General features: G+C 37.1%; 1 protein-coding gene across 4 annotated transcripts in view; it reads left to right on the top strand.

Annotated features, from left to right (window-relative positions):
• Positions 1 to 19643, top strand: part of LOC119796965 (protein inscuteable homolog) — a 119200-nt gene extending 99557 nt beyond the window's left edge. For all 4 annotated transcript variants that reach the window (XM_038305766.1, XM_038305763.1, XM_038305764.1 and 1 more), the window contains 6 exons: positions 12888 to 13059; positions 13228 to 13406; positions 13536 to 13602; positions 14972 to 15127; positions 16517 to 16593; positions 18887 to 19643. In XM_038305766.1, coding sequence (XP_038161694.1) covers positions 12888 to 13059; positions 13228 to 13406; positions 13536 to 13602; positions 14972 to 15127; positions 16517 to 16593; positions 18887 to 19015 — 780 coding nt within the window. In that variant the 3' untranslated portion in view covers positions 19016 to 19643. The remainder of the gene's footprint in view (positions 1 to 12887; positions 13060 to 13227; positions 13407 to 13535; positions 13603 to 14971; positions 15128 to 16516; positions 16594 to 18886) is intronic.
• Positions 19644 to 21145: the final 1502 nt, after the last annotated feature.

Raw genomic sequence — 21145 nt, 5'->3', positions numbered from 1 at the left:
ACCCGTTAACACATCATAGGGTATTGTACGCTGCGCTGCACACAGTGCCTGATTAATATAACATTTCTGATGTCCATAACAACACACACGCATAAAAAAAAAATCACCAACTACCTGCCCGCACTAAAAAAATATCCGCCCGACCCGTTTATTTTTTTTAATGTATTTTTCGCGGGTACCCGACCCGTTGCAGGACTCTAGCGTAGCTGACATAACAGGGCCGGAAAAGAGTGGTTTGAGTTTTTTTTTCCAAGGGTTCAGTTATATTTTAAATACGGTATTAACTTATTTTTACACTATTCTCTATTCTTTTACTACTTTAAGTCTCTCCTGACTAAAATTAGGTCTTAATATTTCCACAAGTCCCTCTTACCTGTGTAAAGGAAGAAAATATTCTAACATAGTTAACTTTGGAAAAAGGTTGGCTTTTGATTCTTCCCTTCCCCAGGTCCACTCGGCGAGCTGCGTGTGGTCACTATGAAAATCAGCAAGGCATGTTGACATCACAGAATTACAGAGTTTAATCCAATATAAGACAATGCATACACTTAGAAATAAGACAATGCACAAGCCTACACCAGAAACTGCAGAACAACAGAGACATACATTCCATTACCTGACATAGGAGGAAAGAAAGCAAAGACGTACAAGACATCTTTGGAGAGTTTGCAAGAGCAAAATCTGATCTGTAACTTCTATTTAGAAAGCTTTATCCTCTTGTATCTAATCCATTCAAAAAGGGCTGGCCCTCGGTCCTCCAACCAGAGCCATCTCTGACACTGAGCTTCACCTAATTTACTGCAAACATCTGGGGTCATTTGCTTCTTTGTTTTAACAAGAAAAGGCGGAAAGCTTGTCCTGGCATCTAGCATTCCTAAAGTCATAAAACACAAGATAAGCTCTCACAGACAGCTTGTGGAATGCGGGGGGCCTCACTTTTGACCTTCTGTAAACCAAGCAGAAATCTCTCCTGCAGGCTTAACTGTTATTCACCCCCCAGGAGATACTCATTCTATGGGCTGGTGGTCTAAATACTTATCCATTAGTAGTTTTAAATCATTAACACAGCCTTGTTCAAAATTAAGAAATATGTTCAAGTGAGAGTGTTTACACATGCCATAAGATTAACTGTATTAAAGTCTAAAAAATAATCATTTTTCTTTAACAGTCCCCGTTTTGAGGTCTGAGACATACAGACCTCACAAATAAAATGATTAAGCCTTCTAATAGAGGAACCAAAAAACTATTTAGTATACTAAAAAACTAAAACATTAGCCCAATTTTTATAACAGTCCCCTTTTTAAACAGCACCTCCTAGGTCCACTGCCAGGTCATGTGTCTAAAGCTGAACTCCATAATCTAAACTTATCAAATGTATCTTGCGCTGTCCAACAATTTAATACTCACCTGATGAACCACAAAATTTTAACCAGTAAAAACTAAACTAAAAATACATTTCACTTATCAAACATGAAAAATCATAAAACTCAGTTATGTCAATAGAAGAAAACACACAATAAAAATATTAGCCCAAGTATAAAATTAGAAAACCAAAGCAAGATATCTCGAAATTACCAAAAAATGCTCAGCAGACTCAAAAGACAATACTCGCCACAAAAATTACAATTTGTCAATACAAAACAATAACAACATAGAAAATACATCATAAACACATAAAAATTACAAAAGACCTTTTTTTCTTTTTTTTTCACAATTCAATAATAAGAAGTTAGAGTTCGTCTCTATGCTCCTTCGATAGTCTTTCAAAAATGAATATGAATTCTTCGTCAGGAAACGATCCAAAAATACGCGCAAAAAGAAACGAATGTTCTTGAAGAGTTCGCAAAAACGAAAACACGCAATAAAAAGAAGATAAGTTAATGATGATCTTGTAGCTGGATCCTTCACGTGTTCCTCCTCGGTTGTAAACCTCAGGTTTTCACCTGAGTGTCCGTTGCTCACTGAAAATTGGAGTATTATGCCAATTTAACAGTGAGTTTAAGGAGAGGGTGCAATCTCCTTTTCTCAATGGAAGGACACCGGAACAGGATTATTGTGCCTGTCTGGGCCTTTTAAGCCTTGTAATTCAGGAAAATGAAGTGGTTTTGGCAGACTTCTGCCCGGAAATGCAGATCCTCCTCCGCGCTGTGATGGCCCTCAGACACTCCTCGACCGCAGGTTGAGACTGTAGATTCTCCTGTATGCCCTGCAGCGTGCGCCGTGGCTCCTCAGCTGATGTGCACTGACTCCAATGGAACCACGTGTCTCCGTCTCTCTTGTAGACGGACAGCATGAGAGTACCTCCAGGGCCCCTCGGTATGGTCTGGCGAAGCGAGGTTCAGACCACTTTTTTTTTGATGACCATGGGCCACCCGTTCGTTTCCCCCCCAAAACTGATCCCGAGCCTGGACTTTCCCCTGTAAACTCTGGTTTTTTTGTAAATTCTGCTCCCCAAGGAACCTGTAACCATTGAAGAAATTTTTTATGAAAAAATTTGTGAAAGTTTTCCCTTTTCCCCATCCGGGAATGCGGGAAGCGGGGTCCTGGAAACATCCGTCCGTCTGGAGCTCATAAGGGAGAGCCCCCTTTGTTGATTGGGTTTTTAAATTAAACCCCCACACTTTTTTGACGGGCTTAAACCTGTTCTTCCCTTTTTGGATTATTAAAAATCTGTCATTTTTTGGGAGTTTTTTTTTAAACAATCCTTTGACCCCCTTTTATAAAAGGCCTACATGAAAAAATGAAATTTTCCCTTTATCATGAAAAAAAAACCCAAAATTTAAAAACTGTTTTTTTAAGAACATTTCCCATAACTTTTAATTTGTAAATCCCCAAATTTAGCCCAAATTTTTTTTCAATCATCATATTTTCCCTTTTTTAAAAAAACCCTTAAAAATGATCACCCTGCTTTACATGAGTAAAATTTTAACCTTGTCACTAAAAAAAAAATGACCTATTTTAATTCCAAAAAATTTTTAAACCCCAAAAAATTTTTAAACCCTTTTTTCCCTTTGGGACCCATTTTTTCTTTTTGAAAAAAAAATTTATAACATTTTTAATTGAATAATGTATTACCCTTTTTATATTTTTTAAACAATTATCAATGCCTTTTTCATTTTTTGGAGAGAGATTCGATACAGCAAAAATTTATTAAATGATGTAAACTTTAGTTTAAAAACCCTTCCGGGTGCCCTTATTTAAAAACAATTTTATTTTAAAACATAGAATGGAGATACAACAATCCAATGATAAAATTTTCCTTATTTAAAAAAACACATTTTATGAAAATTTAATTTGAAAGTAAATTTTTTTGTTTAGTAAAAATTTAATTTTTAAAAACATTTTATTTTATTTCATATCCAAATAGTTAGCTCATTTTTAAATTGCGGGTTTAATTTAAAAACCGGGAAAAAACATTTAATTATTTTTTTTTAAACTTCAAAAACCCCTCTTTTTCCGAAAAGTAAATGCAGGGGATCCAAACTAAAAATTTTGCCTATCAGATCAATTCCATTAAAGTCCCCCTGTTTCTAAAACCCAAAAACAAATTTCTTTTCATAAAATCCCAAAAAAAAAAACCTATACAACTCATTAAAATTTGAAATCCGCTATCCCCAAACCTAACTTTACCTCATGTAACAAATTAGGATGAAATTTCAAACTTTGGTGTCCCATTACGGGGTTAAAATCGGGGGCACCCTCAATCAAAGAATTTAAATGTTTGATTAAATTTTAAAGGGGGAAATTTAAAAACACAGGGAACTTTTTTTTTGGTGGTCATTTTTCCGGGGGAACCCCGTTCAAATGGGGGAACAAACCCACAATCCCAACAAAAACCCAAACCTTAAATTTTCCCCCAAATTTTCCCATTAAAAATTTAAAAATTTAAAAATTTTTTCCCCTTTGGGAAAAAGGCCTTTTGTAAAAATGGGAAAAAAAAAAAATTTAAAATCATCTTCCCTATAGATGAAGCAAACCCACACAAGGGAAAATTCAGCTAAAAATTTTTTAAAAAAAAAAAAAAAAATGAAATTTGGGGGGGCAACCCTTTAGCCCCTTCCCATTTTTTTGCAGGCGGGAAGGAAAAAAGACACATTTTAGCATTTTTTTGGAACAAACAGAGGAATAAAGGGGGAGGAAGGGGGCAGTGTCGTAACATTTGGGGTGAAACACCAACCCCCAATTTACCCGTTAAAAACCTTTTGCCCCCAAAAGGAGTTTGGGGGTTTGGTCCTCAACACCGGGAAAAAAAACACTCGGGGGGGCTTGCCAGGAGGGGTTAAAGGGAAAAACAGGGTCGCCCTCAGCGCTTGAGTCTAAATAAAAGAAACAATGGCTTTCAAACACTACAAAAATTTTTAAAAAGGGAAAAAGAAACCTTTTTTCCACCACTCCCCAATTTTTTGGGTTTGGAACCCCAAATTTCGTTTTTTGGAACCTGAAGCTTGGAAGGGAACCCCAGGAGGGGCTTTTGGGGCCCGGGGGTTTAACCCCTTTGGTTTTTACAGGGGTGAAAATCCAGGATAAAATGGAACAAAACCAACCCCCCAAGGGAAACCCCCGGCCGGGGCGTTTTGCCCTTTCCCAAAAATTTCCCTGTTTTCCCCTGTTTAAAAAAGTTTCTAGGAAGCAGTCTTTCCCCAGCATGCAGAAACATCGGGAAATACGTCCCCCTTTGATGAACTTTGGTCACCCTTTCCTTTGGTCGACAACGGGAACATAAAAAAACCAGCAGCCCAATCATCTACAAAAACCCCCCCCGCCCGGGTTTTTCTAACTTTGGGGTCCCGATTCACTGCTGTTTTCCCAGCCATAGAAGACTCCCACAGATAACGCCTGAGTCCCTTTTTTTTTTCAGCCAGGCATGAAAACAACAGAAAAAGGAGACTTTCTGTTCCCAAAGGGTACGCAGGAGAACATTTCGTTTTCACCCCCCTTTTTCGTAATCCTCAACAGCGTTGGGCTTTCAAAAAAACATCCAGCAGAAGTTGGGCCCTATTTTTCAGAAATCATAAAGTCTTTTTCAGCAACAACAGCGGCCTGATCCCGGGAAAAAATAAAGAAGTTTCCCTTTTCAAATACATTTTCCCCAAATGATCTCGAGCTTAAAAGACCCTTCCCCCCGATCCCAAAATTCAATTCAGAAGGAAGGAAAACTTCCCCAAGAGAAAAAATAATACAAATAATTAAAAAGCAAAACTTATTTTTCCCACATTTTGTTATTTTTTCACTATCATAAATAAAATTTATCTTGTGTTTGCCCCTCCCTGGGGGGCCCGCTAGATTTTTGTTTTTTATAGCAAAAAAGGCCAACCCCCCAAATCCGGGAACTGAAAAAAGAATAAACAGAAATTTTTTTAAAATAGCCCCAACGATCGGATGTGCCAGAATTAAGAAAAAAATTTACACTTACTTTTTAAAACCATCAATAAACGTAAATTTACCTCGATGACATTCACTCCCAAATATCAACTACAAATTCAAAAACACAACCTCACAAACCATTAAAGAATTAAAAAAAACTCTTAAAAAGTCCAATACTGATAAATTATAAAAGTTGTGACGGAATTGCCCTTGGGCAAATAATTATAATTTTCATATTGTTCTAAATAAATACCAAACTCCCTTTTCATGGTCCCCCCCCGCTTCAAACAAAGTCCCCCTTTCAAAATTTCCCAAAAACCTTTACATTTTATCTGAATTCATAAACATTTTTAAAAAAACCAAAAAATTTTTCCCCAAAATTAACAATTTAAAAACCCAAAATGTAATTAAAACAAAGTCCCAGTGATGCCGAAATCATCAAAAAATTTTTAAAAGAAAAAACATGGCATAAGGGTGTTTTTTGAAACCGTTCAATTTGAAATGATTCCAAAACTAATTTTAAAAAAGCTTCTATATCACAAAACCCCTATTGTAGTAAAAAAGGGGAAAGGGGCCATATGACTCACATTAAAAATTCCTTAATTCACTATTGTTGAAAACGAAAAAATCAAAATTTTTTGATTAACCCAAAATTTTTCCATTAAACCCTATCCAAAAAAAAAACCAGGAATTAGGGTTTTACTTTTTGCTTTCCCCCCCCCTTTTTGAAAAAATTTAAAAATTTCATTTTTAAAAACAATTTTTGGGAAAATTTTTAAAAAAGTCACTTTTTTAATTAATAATTTTCTGAAAAAAAAAAACCCAAAAAACATAAGAAAGTTCCACCAAATTTTTCCAAATCCCCCATCTAAAATTCAAACTAGACGGGGATTAGTTTAAATTTTAAATTTTCCCTCTGTAATGCTTATCTTTAAAAACAAACCCCCTGTGTTTTTTTTATTTCCCCAAAAGAAAAAGCAATTTAAGGTTTGGGAAAAAAAAAAATGGGGAAAAACTTAACCCCCATTATGCAAAATTTCCAAAAATTCCAATCATCACCCCCTATGAAAATATAAACCCCAAAATTTATTAAAAATTTAGGTTAGTCTGTTAGTGTTTTTTTGTCCCCAAAATGGATAACAAAAGTTTTTCCCAATAACTACATTTATCGCTTTAAAAAAAACCCAAAGGGTGAATTTTCGTTTCATATTAAAATTTCAACTGCAACAAGGGAGATGATTCCCGCTTTAAAAACCCGATCATGACAGCAAAAAATAAACGTCTTAACCCTTTAAAAAATTTTCCCTTAAAACAGTAATAAAAAAATATTTTTTGAAACAAAAACCTTTATTTTCCCTTTAAAAATTTAAAATAAAAAAAAATATCAAAAACAGCTTTCACACTGAAATGAGTTCATATTTACACAGACACCTAAAAACCCCTCAAAGGGGCCCTCAGCCAACAAAATTCACTCTCATTCACACCAAACAGACTATCAACAAAACCCCCGTGTAAGAAAGATGCAAAGGAATTTCCCCCCGATTTCCCAAAACCAAAAAAAGTCCCCTTTAAAGTCTTAAACACAATTATTAAACAAACCAAAGGTTGAAAAAAAAAAAAAAACATCCAATAGGGGCCCAAAAATTTTCAGTTTTTGTGGGAAACCCTTTTTTAAAAACCCATATTAAAAAAACAACTGTATTTCCTGATAGCCCAAATTTTTTTTTATTAAATGGCCCACCTAGACCCCGTAGGAAAACCCAAAAAAACCAATTTTGCGGTCCTGTAATATGCGAAATGGGCTGCACCCGAAAAACGTCCTACAAGAAAAAAAAGTTATTCATTAGTGTTTCAAAATGTCCCAAAATTAACTGTAAAAAAACACTGTCAACAAAAAACATCCATATGTTCTCCCTTTTTGTTCTCTTGTTTCAAGCAGTGAGGTGGGGTTTTCCCCCTTTTTGGGGCCAAAGGGAAAAATAGAAATTGAAGTTATTGGGCAATGGGTTAAAAGTTTAAAATAAAAAAAAATTGGTTTATTCCATGCTCAAACCTGGAAAATGATGCCCCAAAACATTTTCAAACCCCCTGAGAAAAAATAAAAACAACGTTAAAACTTTAAATTTTTTACTTTTCATTTTTAAAAACAAAACACAGTCCCCAAAAACAATTCACATCAAAATCCAAAAACCCGAAAGCTTTAGCGGAAAAAGCCCCCAAAAAAAACTGAACAAATCCCAAAATGCAAATAAGGGGGGCAATCATTTCCCCCCGCTGTGAAACAAAACTTGCATCCAAAACGGAGACAAACCCCTGTCCCACAGAAGCACATTTTAAAGAAAAAAAAGTTAGTAATACAAACAACCCCCGGGAAAAAATTTAACAATTTTTTCAGAACACAAAACTTGAAACACAAATAATTCCCCTTTCCCCCCGCCCCCAATCTCACACAAATTTAGACAAAAGACAGACAAAAGAAAAGCACGCCTTTTGGTTTGGGGCATAGGCCCACAGTAAAAAAGGGGGAAGACAGACACAAAAAAAACAGCCCAAAAAACAAAGAAACATCAAAACACAGAAACAAAAGACAACGTTTTTTGTTCATTCCCAAAAAAAGACCCCGAAAAAAAAAAAAGAAAGACGGGCAGGGGCCGGCTAAAAGAATTTTATGACCCCCCTCTTTAAAATTTTCCAATTTCAAATTTTTCAAATCCCTTTTATTCCATTTTTAACTTCTCAGGGCCTACACTTCCAGAGCCCGGGGCATGCTCGAGGGGGAAAATAACCTCAATTTAAAATTTATTCGAAACACTCAATTTCCCCCCCTGACAAAAGGTTTTTTTTTTTTTCCCGCTTGGGGGGACGTTTTAAAAAAAGTATTTAAAAAAAAAATAAAATTTTTTTTTTAGTCCTTTTATTTTCCACGAGTGAACAACTCCGGGGGGGCCCCCAAACCCCTTTAAAAAACCCCCCTAATTTTGTTCCTTTTTCCCTGAGTGATACAACTCGAAACCAATTTTAAACCCAAATTTAAATTTTAAGTCCACTGGAGATTTGGGGTCGAAAACTCCCGGGCCTTTTTACAAGCCTAAACTAACCAAAACACAAATTTCCTAAATTTCTTTTTTTTTTGAGGGGCCCCGGCATTTTCTTTCCCAGGGTAAAAATAATAAATTTTAAACTTTTATTAATTAATCAATTAATTTTAAAAAAAACAACAATAAAACCTTCTTTTAAAAAAACCCCGCTTAAGTCGAGTTAACGTAAAGGCTCTGTTTGAACTAGCCCCATTCCCTGTAAGTTATTTTTTTTTAATCCTTTAAAAAAACCGACTCTTTTAGAAAGGGGTTTAAACTACCCCTGCAGCATCTGAAAACCCGTGAGGCCCACAAAAACAAATCACCCCGGTCCCCACCACACGGCGCTTCAGACAACTTTTAAAAATAATCAATACGCCCTTAAACCCCACCGAACGTCGGGCCGAAACGGATCAATCAGGGCCAAACAAACCCGCCGCCAGACTCCCCCAAAACCCGGGACGAGGGCCCCCCCAAAAATTTTAAAAAGGAAAAAAATATTCTAACAAATAGTTAACTTTGGAAAAAAGGTTTTGGGTTTTGATTCTTCCCTTCCCCAGGTCCACTCGGCGAGCTTGGGGTGTGCCCCTAAAGAAAATCACAAGGCCTGTTTAAAATCACAGAATTACAGAGTTTAAAACCAATAAAAAACAAAGCATACCCTTGAAATAAGACAAAGCACAAGCCAAAACCAAAAAAGCAAAACAACAGAGACAACCTTTTCCCTTACCCGACATAGGAGGAAAGGAAAAACAAAGACGTACAAAACATCTTTTGAGAATTTTTTCAAGGGGCAAAAACCGATCTGTAACTTCCATTTTTGAAAGCTTTTAATTTCCCCTTTTTATCCAATCCAACAAAAAGGGCCCCCGGGCCCCGGGCCCCAACCAGAGCCCCTCTGGGCACTGAGCTTTTACCTAATTTTTCCCGCAAACATCTGGGGGGCATTTGCTTTTTTTGGGTTTTTAAAAAGAAAAAACGGAAAGTTTTCCGGCCCCTAGCATTCCAAAAATCATAAAACACCCCGATAACTCCAAAAGACCAGCTTGTGGAAAAAACGGGGGGCCTCACCCTTTTACCTTCCCTTTTAAAACCCAAACAGAAATTCTCCTGCAGGGTTAACTGTTATTCACCCCCCAGGAGATACTCATTCCCATTGGGCCCGGTGGGCTTTAAAAACTTTTCCATTAAATAGTTTTAAACATTTAACACAGCCTTTCAAAATTTTAAAAAATATGTTTTAAGTTTAGATGTTTACACCCTGCCATAAGATTAACTGTATTAAAGTCTAAAAAATAATCATTTTTCTTTAACACCTGCAAGTCTGAGTCCACTGCTGTCCTTGAATGTGTTAGCATTATTGGAGGGAAGCGACAGGTGTTATGGGGAGAGGGCGGTGATGGGGAGAAAGCGAGAGGCAACAGATTATTTTTTCTGAGTTTTTAGTCGGGGTTTGTGGATGGTGAGCAGCGGGGAGAACTTTTTTTATTTTCTTTCTGAGGAGCGGCATGAATGGGGTTTTAATCAGATATACACAGCACCGAAAGCAAAATACGTGTACAAAATATTGGTGGGGACTGTCCCCCTACCGGTCAAGATTGGTGGGGACATGTCCACACCAGTTCTTAAGGAAGTTACGCCTATGGTTGTATATACATTTCTGAAACTTCATAGGTTACATTTCAGTAATTTCTTCTTTTCCTACCTTGAATTACTTTGTGCTGCACTGTCTGATAAAATCACAGTTTATTCTATGTAAAATGTTTTGTTTGCATTTTGTGAAAATCTGGAAACATTTAATGTTGAAGTAAGTACTTTCTCCAGAGGACAGTATGAACACAAAGACTCAACCAAACTTTTGACCTCGTACACTGAAGCAAATCCTCAAAATTTGGCTGAACCCTCTTAGCTCCTCCCTCAAATCTGATGATGCACGTCACCTGGGCAGCTGCCAGTCACGTATAAAAGTCTATCGGTGTCTCGTTAAACAAAGATGACTGTCTTCACTGCAACAGCTTTACGAGCTGCAGGTTTTGGCTGCGAGTGAAGAGTGAAGCTGGTGGTCTACATGGCGATCCAGAATCATTAACATACAGATAACGATGTTTTACTTTGTTTATGGTTTCCTTTGTTTAACATAATACAGTAAAAAGGGGTCCATAACCTCACATAAGGAGATCAGAGACTCTTCTCTAATGTAGTGAATACAAGTGTTGCCAAGGTAATATTATGCTTCTATCCAATCCAAGCACAAATGTTGGGATTGGAAAAGGTCAAAGAGCACACATTTAAATACCATATTGATTTATTTAACGACATTAGAATGCTTTTTTTCTCTTTTGAAGTGATGCTCAGTTTCTTGTTCATCATCTGTACTAAGAATTGTTATCAGACAGTCCAGCTGTTTGTATTACAGTTGTAAGAACAAAAAAGAAATAGGCTCTAAGTGGGATTTTTACCAACATGTTAGCATTCCAAACTTCTCTACACTGTAAAAACTATCTAAAAATCAGTGTCTTTACCCTAATTTGAGTAGGTAAATATGATGATCTGCCAATGGAATAAGTATTTTTACTTTTAAAATAAGATAAAAACTTAATCGTCATTTTGTATACACAGTGTACACAAAATGAAATGTTGTTTATACAGCTTAACGACAGTGGATGAGCAGCAGCTTAGCAGTAAAAAATAACATTTCCATTCATGAAGTGCAGCAGCAATTAGGAATTATGCACTTAAAATTAGAGACTGCAGTTGTTTGTTTTTATTATTATCTTAACTTATTTTAAATTGTCATGAAGATTAAGCGTAAATTCAATCTGAAAGACTTTTATTAGCTTCACTTGAAACACCTGCGATGTCCCTTGTTCAGCTCCAGCCAATCAGCTCGGGGCAGCACCTTCTCCAAAGCCAATCATCTTGCAAGATCACCTTCATTTAGCTCCAGCCCAGCTTCCCTTTCTCACATCCAAGCGAACTTTCCCCCATCTCCTCCCTCATTATCATTTCCACTCATCCTCTGGCTTATTCCATCACCAGGTTTGAGACACTAATCCTTTTTTTTGGTTACTCATCCAAGAGTATGTTGATTCACAGCATCAAAGTCTTTGCCCGAGGCCCGAGCACCAATTAACTTATTTGGTTTATGTCTTCATGTGCTTCTGTCTCCTTGAACCCCAGTCGATCTCGGCAGATGGCCGCTCACACTGAGCCTGGTTCTGCTTGAGGTTACTTCTTTTTTAAAGTTTTCCTCTCCACCGTCGCTACAATCATCCTTAGTTTGACGGATTGCAGAGAATTAATGATTGTTCGCAGTCAGCTGGTTTTCCTTAGATAGAAATATTTTGAAGAATATGATTGTGTTACCTGTATAAATAAATGCTATATTTTCTAATTGCTTTGAGTGAGCCTCTCCAGGTTGAATCACTTATTCTATTGGCAAAGTGTCTCACGTACCTGGTCAGTACAGGAAAAAATGAAGCTCTAGCGGAAGTTCGATTGAAGAACTCTGACTTACCTCCATCAATCAGAAGCTGATCCGTCTCCGAAGCGAGCCAATCAGCTTCGAACTACTCCACCACGAAGCCCAATCAGCGTCCTGCTTCCACTTTATAAACTTTCAAATCCTCATCCCAGCCCGCTATCCTGCAATCGCAATGTCGGATTTCGATTCAGACGACATTCACCCACCTCCATCCCCTTCTCCACCTTCGCAGCTGAATCGTCCTCCATGACATGACTTCACCTCAACCTCATCAGAGAGTATTAATCCCAGTTGTCACCATCCCTCGTCTCATCGCATTGGTCCGGCAGAAGACCACCATGTTGAGCCCGGTTCTGCCAGAGGTTTCTTCCCAAAGGGGAGTTTTTCCTCTCCACTGTCGCTTCATGCTTGCTCATCATGGACAGTTCACGGTACCTGCATCACCAAGCAGGACCTCTATATCCCGAGTCTGAGTGAAGCCCCGGCGTCAGCTCCCTCAGTCTTCTAGTCCCACAATTCTGCCCAGCAGATCACCTTGTCAACCAGCTCGGATTAAACCACCACCAGTTTCAGGCCCGGGGGGAACATCCCTATTCACATTCATGTACTCATGCATGTTAAAGCATAATTCAGCATGAATGTTCCTGCCGAGGTCTGAGCGCCAAAGACTATACTTTCTTATCAATAAATTCTTCTAATTATCTTTTCTCTCTGTGTGAGTTTTTCAGATTGAAATGCACTTATTTTAAGGAAATGTTACTTCCATTTTTTTGCAGTGTAATAAAGGGGTTGAGTGACCTTCTAAGGCTTTTCAGTCACTGTTGGCTTGTTACTTTTATTTTATTTGTCATTTTAAAGTCTTGTTTTGACAAAGACTAAATGGTTTATTGTCTTTTGTTGTGTAGGAGAAGGGAACCTGGTCAGCCATGTTTAATATCTGTATTTTTATCACTGACCTGCAGGTGGATGGGATCCTATGCCTGGCAGACATCTTGACTGACGACAGCAGCGTGGAAGCAGCCAGGGCAGAGGCTGCGGCAGTCGTGGCTCAGATCACCTCACCCCACCACACCTCCACTCAGCACCTTGCCAGCTTCCTGGAGAGCATGCATGACATCGTCACAGCTCTCATCAGTGAGTGGGCACACTGCCTGGCACCATACTGTCCTTTCTGTGTTTTGTAGGACAAAAAAATCTAGTGTTTTAAAAGGCTATATATATATATATATATACAAATTAGACCTGGTAGCATTTTGTTGCACCAAAAGAGTATAGCTAACAGGATGCCCTTTATTGTCTCAGAGCTGTGTGAGAGTGCCTCCTGTGGTGAAGTGTTCCTCCTGGCTTCTGCAGCCTTGGCCAACATCACTTTTTTCGACAGCATGGCCTGTGAGATTCTCCTGCAGCTAAACGCCATCCACATCCTGCTGCAGGCCTGCAAGGACCGCCAAAGAGTCGACACACCCTACTCCAAGGACCAGGTATCAAACACAACAGAAACAGGCGTTATAGTTGGCTCAAACATACAGGCCTAATGGTATAATAGCAAGTTTGTTTGTGTTTTATAAAAAAAAAAACTATGCACTTTTCATATATCATTTATATCTCAGGTGGTGACAATTTTGGCAAATCTTTCTGTTTTGGAGGCGTGTGCTTCAGACGTCCTGCAAGAGCAAGGTAAACATATCTGCTGCTATATTATCTCTTCTAATTGTATTTCTTTTTGCACCAAGGCACCATTAATCCTAAAAAACGAAAATGTCTGACTTAACCATAAATGCAGCGATCATCTATAGCTCTGCCTATGCATCTCCAACAGTGTCTGAAAACAAATTTCTCATTTATTTCAGTTGCTATCGTACCAAAAACATTGTGGAAACATTTGACTTTTAACTTAAAAACATTTATTTAGTGGTGAGGGGAAAAACTCCATCAATGAAATCATTTTTGATTCATACCTTTATGAATTGCACAAACATGGACTGGAGATGTATTAGCTTATACTGAAAAAATTTAAATGCAAAAAATTAAAATGTAGCTTTTCTTTGACCAATACTTCATCAATCACCTTTTGATAAGTTGAAGGATCTGTGTTCTCGATTCAAACACACAGCATTAAAGAAGTCTCCCACACATCCAACCTGTGCCCAAAAAGGGGAAAACAAGTTGTCTTTAAATTCTTTAACAGGATAATTAACCCTCAGAATAAATACATGTTCTCTTTGAATAAATGTTTGCAAATCTGGAGTTGAATTTTTTTTAGATTTTAGATATTTGTTGCATGTTGCTCTCCTTAGTGCTAATAAATCTGCCTAAAAGATCCTTAAAGACATGATCAGGAAGCGTGCAACTATCGGCACATCACTCCAGGACATATGGAGCTTCATTACCATAGAGGGATGAAATCAGAGCCCAAAGCACCAATATGATAATCTTCTATTAGGAAGCGTTCTTTATTTTCACATGAGTTTATTTAAAAAAAAATTATTTTTATATATTTTATATTTATATAGTTATTTATTATTTATTTTTGCTTTGAACCTTCCACATCAATGCCTTTTTCCACACTGTTTACATTTGATCACTGCTCCACTTAAAGAATGGAAATGTTCTTTTTTTCCTGCTAAGCTGCTGGGTGGGTATACAAAATATCATTTTGTATACACTCTGTGTATACAAATAAAGTTTGTCTAAATCATGAGTTGATGGAATGAAATGTAATTCCTGTTTCTCCCACCAGAGGGCAGCATCAGTCTATTTTTTGGAGGAGTTTAACTCTACATGAGTGTTATATACAATGTAATGCAATGTTCAGGTCATTCTCCTTCCAAATTATCTATTAAGGAAATAAAATGAACTAACTTCAATTTGCCTAAAGTACTTTTGATGTTTTTATATCAGCAAATATAAAGGTGTATCACTTCCAAAAGTGCTTCTTATTTATATCATTTTGATTCTCTATATTGATGTTTTTCTATTTTATTTAATTAAAAAAAAAGCCAATTGTTGTATAATTTTTTCTATTTTTCTCTTTCTTTGCTGTTAGGAATAGAGAGACTGCTCCTGCTCTTGGGGGAGAAACCATCCTCCTCTAATCCCTCAGAGGTGGCTGCCTGTGAGCGGGTGCAGCAGAAAGCTGCAGTCACACTGGCCCGCCTGAGCAGAGACCCAGACCTGGCCCAGACTGCCATCCAGCTTAAAGGTAATAAAGAACCTTATCAATTCTACTTTAAAAGAAAAAAATGGCCTTGTGCGAAAAAAAGAGTTTGGATATATATAAAAATACAAAAAATAAAACAGATAAACTGTTTAAATGATATTAAGATTCTTAAATTATCCCTTTAAGATGTTCATCTTCTCCCACATATTTTAACCATATATTACATTCCTTTTTTTGATTTAAAGAAGCCAACTTAACATATTACCTTAAAACTCATCTTTCCGGTGATATAAATCAGAAAACAACTCAGACCACTGTTCAAAGAACCAAACATTTATTTTAGTCCATAACTGTGTTTGTTTGAGGAAATTAGATTCAGATTCAATAGTTATTCTAACTAAAACCAGCTGATTGTGTTTAGTCATTGCAGGATAACTGCGCAATAACTGTATGATTTGAGGTAACATAGCTAATAGTTTATAATGTTGATGTATTTCTGCTTTAAGTTTAAGCAAACATGGAACAAAGATTTCAAGGATGATATTCAGCTGCTACTGCAAGGGAAAAAAATGAATTCATAATTTTCAGTCAGGAGAATATTTTTGTATTAAAAAACACCTAAAACATGTTAAAAACGATTCTTGCAGGAAGAGATTTTAGTAATCAATTAATTAGTCATTATTATTTACTGCAGTTCTTACATAGTGAGACTAACACCCTAATTTCAACTGCAAGCAAGTAGAACCCAGCTTCCATCATCAAGACAGGGACAAAAAGGCTCCTGCTACACATCTGATAAGGTTAACTGGAATTTGCAGCTGTCCATATAGACAAAAGTTTTACGGCCAAACAAGAAACAAATTGATCTTTTTCAACATAGTGAGAACAATATAAACAAAACAAAAAATAGATGAGGCTTTTAGACCTGAGAAAAAAAAGTAGCAGCTCTCAAGCACAGTTATGGCCCCATCATGCTCAGGGTAGAACAATGAATTCTGCAGACTGCTTATATATTCCTCAGCTTGTCTTTAATCAGTGGCCCTGTTATTAAAACCTGGATAGAAATTGGTGATCAAACAGAACAACTCGTTCTGATCAGGTTAAATATTCACCAAAAAGGAAAATATAGTTTCTATGCTAAACTTGTCTGAATTTTGACCTATTTTAAATGGTAGAAAAAGTTCATTTATTTCAAACATGTTCCCCCAGGTTTTTATATTTTTAATAATTAAAGATGTTTGTTGTAGATCGCTTCCATGATTTGAAAGGAAAGATTCATAATCAGTTAATCAGCAATGCATGATTTTTTTAAACGTTAGAGGTGATAAACGATAAAGAAAGCAGCATTTATTTTTATTTTTATTTTTTTTTTACATCATTTTAAAGAGGTTGATGTTTGAAAGTGAACGTGTCCCCCTCTGCTGTGTCTAGCTGTCCCTCGTCTCATTGAGCTGTGCCGATCCCCCACTGAGAGAAATAACAGTGACTCTGTTCTGGTCGCCTGCCTGGTAGGTGTACAGATGGGTGTTTCCATATGTGTTCCTGTCTGTTCTATCAGAAGCCTGAATAGCTTTCCAATAACCCTGTGTCCTCGAGACAAAAAAAAATGTCTATAAAAACATTAAAATTGCCTTTTTCCTTTCAGAAGTGTATAATGTTAGACATTTTCCTCTGCAGCCATAGAGGATCTCCACTGCGTAGTATTAGATTTATATCACATACGTGTTTAAGATCGAAGCAAAGAGCCGAGGTCTAATTTATCCACTTTTATGAGGTGAGGTTTGAGACATGACAATATATCACACGCCATGCAGAGATACGTTAGCAGTTCACATCACCTTATATGTTCTGCTATTAATTAAAGTAAGAACATGGAATAAATAATAAGCTTATGCTTTGGCCTCTTCTAAATCTGATCATAATACTTATGATGTGATGAATGTAAGTGGATGGCGGTCAGGAGATTAATTGGGCAGAGAAACGCCTTCCTCTTTGCTGCGCCTGTGCTTGTCAGTCTATTCACATTAATGCAATTCCATTTTATCCCTTCAGCCAGGGGTCTGGCGGGCGCGGGTGTAACATCTACGTCCGCCTTCAAAGGACATGAAGCTTTCTACAGATCATTTGTAATCTTAAATGTAAATGTTGGAGGGGCTCTTCTGGCTGAATGGGGTGCATCGTGCATATTAGTCATTAGCCACATGGGATTTTGCAGCGCTTCGTTAAAGCAACAACTAGAATTCAGTATCTGCTCATCTACTGATAAACTCTGTATGTCTCTTCTATTTAAATCTTCATGATTTCCAGAGAGCTCAAACCAATATAACCTTTTCACATTTTTTCATCATTACCACAACAAAAATCTGATTATTCTTACTGGAATTATATAAAACAGAACAAAATATGGAAAATACTTTAAATATAAAGGAAAATGTTTTGCAAAACAACAAAGCAGGAGTACATTGGGGGCTACAGGACTTTCACTCAGTTTTTCTGTGAACATTTGGAATGCATATCCAGGAGTCTTTCAGCTGTATACATTTTTCAATTTAACATTTTGGACAGAGAGGACAAATGATCAAAAGAGGGGGGTAAAGGAAGCCATCTTTAATAAAAAGCAAAAAAATTAAAGGTATTGTGGGGGGATTTTCGTAAATTTTTAAAACTTAAACTCCACAAAAAAAAAGCACATGCACAACCCTGTGCCCGCTCCTGAGACGGAACGCCTATAAAAGACATGTGAGAGAATACATCAGCCTATCTCTCCTCATGCACGCTCTGTTTAAAATTTGCTGTTTGCATCGTCCATTGAAGCTCACCTTCCAAAAGAAGATATGCATTTTTTTTTTTTGTTGGCCCTCTCTTTCAAGTTAGACCTCAGTGAGCCAGATGGCGGTCATGGGATTGGGGCTTGAACTTAGAAACTAAGGATTCCAAGCGCAATGCCCTGACCGCCTAGGCCACCACTTCCCCTTTGTCTCAACTCCCTGATTTAACAGCTTTTCTTCGTATAAAATAAATTTTTGTCTGAAGTTTGTATGAAATTGAGTTCTGCCTGCTCCTTTCCAGACTGACCTGTGTAACTTTTTGGCCCAAAGGCGTCTTTGTCTTTGGTGAAGCATGGTACTGTAGTGGCATCATTATGCTGTTGCGCTTAAAGTTACTGTATAAAGGTTAGGATTAAAGTACTATATTCATGTGCTTAGGCCTTGATGCGCCTCTACAGTATGTGTCGGAAATTTCTTCTAAATCTGTAAAAAGGGGCAGGCTTCAAAATTAACATTGTCTTTTTCTGATCATGATCAGACATTGTTTGCTGTGTGTTACATCTAATGACTGAGACTCCTCTCTTCCATAGGGAAGAGCAGAGATGATAGAAATGTACATCAATAAGGCCCTTATCATTGTTCATTCTAAATCCAATTGAAAATCTTCTGCAAAACTTGAAAAAGGTTTGAGCCCAATATTCCTCAGTAGGAATTATTTTATCAAAAATTAACCTCAAAAGTTACCAAAAAAGACTGCATGCTAATCCATGTAGGTTTTTTCCAATTTCAATTTTATGTCAAATTAAATGCTAAAACTTTACATAAGTCAAGACAGTGGTTGCAATATGAAAAGTTTAAAAGGTGGGGTTAATTAAAAAATTTTTTTACAAGGCAGTGTAAGTCATCTTCCTCATTTTTTTTAACATCACTACAATATATATTGCTGCAAACCAAAGAAGAGCAAGATCCTAGGCAGAAATATAATATAGGTTGTATTTCTGCCTGTGGGTAACATGTGTTTATGTGTCTCCAGGCTGCTTTGAGGAGGCTGGCAGCAGGTTGTCCAGACAGCATCGAGGCGGCAGACCACCAGCAGCTAATCAAACCGCGGCTAGTCGACTCTTTCCTGCTGTGCTCCAACATGGAGGAGAGCTTCGTATGATGACCTGCACATTCAAACACTGAGAGAAGAACTCTCAGACATATCAGCCGTACTCAGACACATAAAGGAATTTTGTTTGCCTTTCCATCCGTCCAAAGAACACGTTGGAAATTTGATCCTGGATTTGGCTGCATGGAGTCGAACTGAACAATGAATAAATGCAGAAGACATAACTATATGCATGCATACAGATGAATGTAAGGCTGAATACACCAAGAGTCATTGTAAATATAGTAGCTATTTAAAGTGCATAAGATTAAAATGAGCTTTTTAAATAATTTTATTTCACAGGAATTTTTTATGCTAAATGTGTGTTTCTTTGTGTAGGTTTTACCAAGTTTCTTTCAAAGCAAAGGAAGGATTTGGTCTCATTGCTATCAGTGTGTTGTTTTTTCTACCTTTCCTAACAGGTCACATCATTTATGTGTATATTTAAAACAGAGTCAGTTAGTATCTGGTGATTGTCTTATTGAGAAATACACTGGCAACATCACCTTACTTCCCTGAACTCTATGCCATTAAAAGTCAAATATTACAGCTGCAACTGCAAAATAAGAAATTGCTTTTTATTTATACAGATTTACCATTGTAGTATATAATGCAGTTAATAAAGACTTTATTGTCATGAGTGGAATGTTTTATTGTACTGTCTGCTATATATCTTTTTCTGAAACATATAAAAACAGCTCCTGAGATAGCAGAATATGTGCCTTGCAGGACGGTGTGTGTGTGGGGGGGGGGGGGGGCGTACAAAAAGGAAAAATAAAATCCCTGAATGCAGAAATGATGAAGACATCGCTGGCATGGATCGGTTAAAAGGGAAAGCTTTGACAGATTTTTTTATATTATATTATATATTTTTTATAAAACACAAATTATTCCTTCTTAATATTTGAGGACTTAATGGCAGATTCTTTTTTTTTTTTTGACAGGTAGCTAATATCCCAAGATTTATAGTTATTTACAAAGATTAAAAAATTATTAAAAAACTTATTGTATTTCCAGTATGTGAGTTATATATATTCATATGTGTATATGGATAGACTAATATCTATATGTATAGATATAAAGATATATTCTGCTAATTAAGGAACACTTTGTGGTGGCAATTAGTCACAGCAGATTCCCAGACGTTCCTCTCCTTAGCACTTCCTCATCCTCCTCCTGAGGAAGTCCTAGACGCCACATAACAGACATAATTCCTCCAGCAACTCTTGGGCTGGTCCCTGGGCCTCCTCCAGGTGAGACTGGCCTGCAACACCTCCAAAAGGAGGCATCCCGAGAGTATCCAAGACAAACGTCCTAGCTACCTTCACTCTTGCTCTCGATATGAAGGAGAGCAGTACTGTGAACAGGATCTGAAATAAGTGAACTCTACCACTTGAGGAAGGACCTCTCCTCTGACCTGAATAGTGCAACCCACCCTTTTCTGTCAGAGAACCATGGCCTAGGACTTAAAGGAGCTGATATTTTTAGCAGCAGCTTCAAGCTCAGCTGTGACCTGTCCCAGTACCTACTGCATGTCTTGGCAGAGGGGAGTCAGTTGAACCACATCATCTGTAAAAAGCAGAGATGAAATCCACTGGTCCCAAAATCAGACCCCTTGGAAACTGGTCCGAATTTCTGCCTGCAATTTGAACCAGACTCCTGCACCACTTGTATTTGTTATTAAGGGCTTTAGATGTCAGAAGGTGGGTTTATTCTACTCTGCATTTAAAAGGAAGCCAATGAAGAGAACCCAAGATAGGAGAAATATGATCTCTCTTTTTAATTTTCATCAGAACCCTGGCTGCAGCATTGAAGGCTTTTAACTACAGTTTGTGGACTTCCTGATAGTAAAGAACTACAATAGTCCAGCCTTGAAGTAGCAAATGCATGGACTAGTTCCTCAGCATCAATCACCCTTGACAGGATATTTCTAGTTTTTGCAATATTCCAGAGATGAAATAAGGAAATGATATCAACCTTTTTGATATGCGATTTAAATTAAAGGTCCTAATCAAAAGTAACAATGATCATACATTGATATAAAAAAACAACCCAAATATTACAAGTAATCAAAAATAGAGTAAGCTTACAAAATCACCCATCAGATTTTTTTGTATTTTGGGTTATTTCTGTAAATATGTT

The sequence above is a fragment of the Cyprinodon tularosa genome, unplaced genomic scaffold (genome assembly GCF_016077235.1).
Source record: "Cyprinodon tularosa strain WSP-4 unplaced genomic scaffold, ASM1607723v1 ctg563, whole genome shotgun sequence".
Classification (NCBI taxonomy): domain Eukaryota; kingdom Metazoa; phylum Chordata; class Actinopteri; order Cyprinodontiformes; family Cyprinodontidae; genus Cyprinodon; species Cyprinodon tularosa.
Note: the sequence above shows the minus strand (reverse complement) of the source record. Positions and strands in the feature narration are given on the sequence as shown.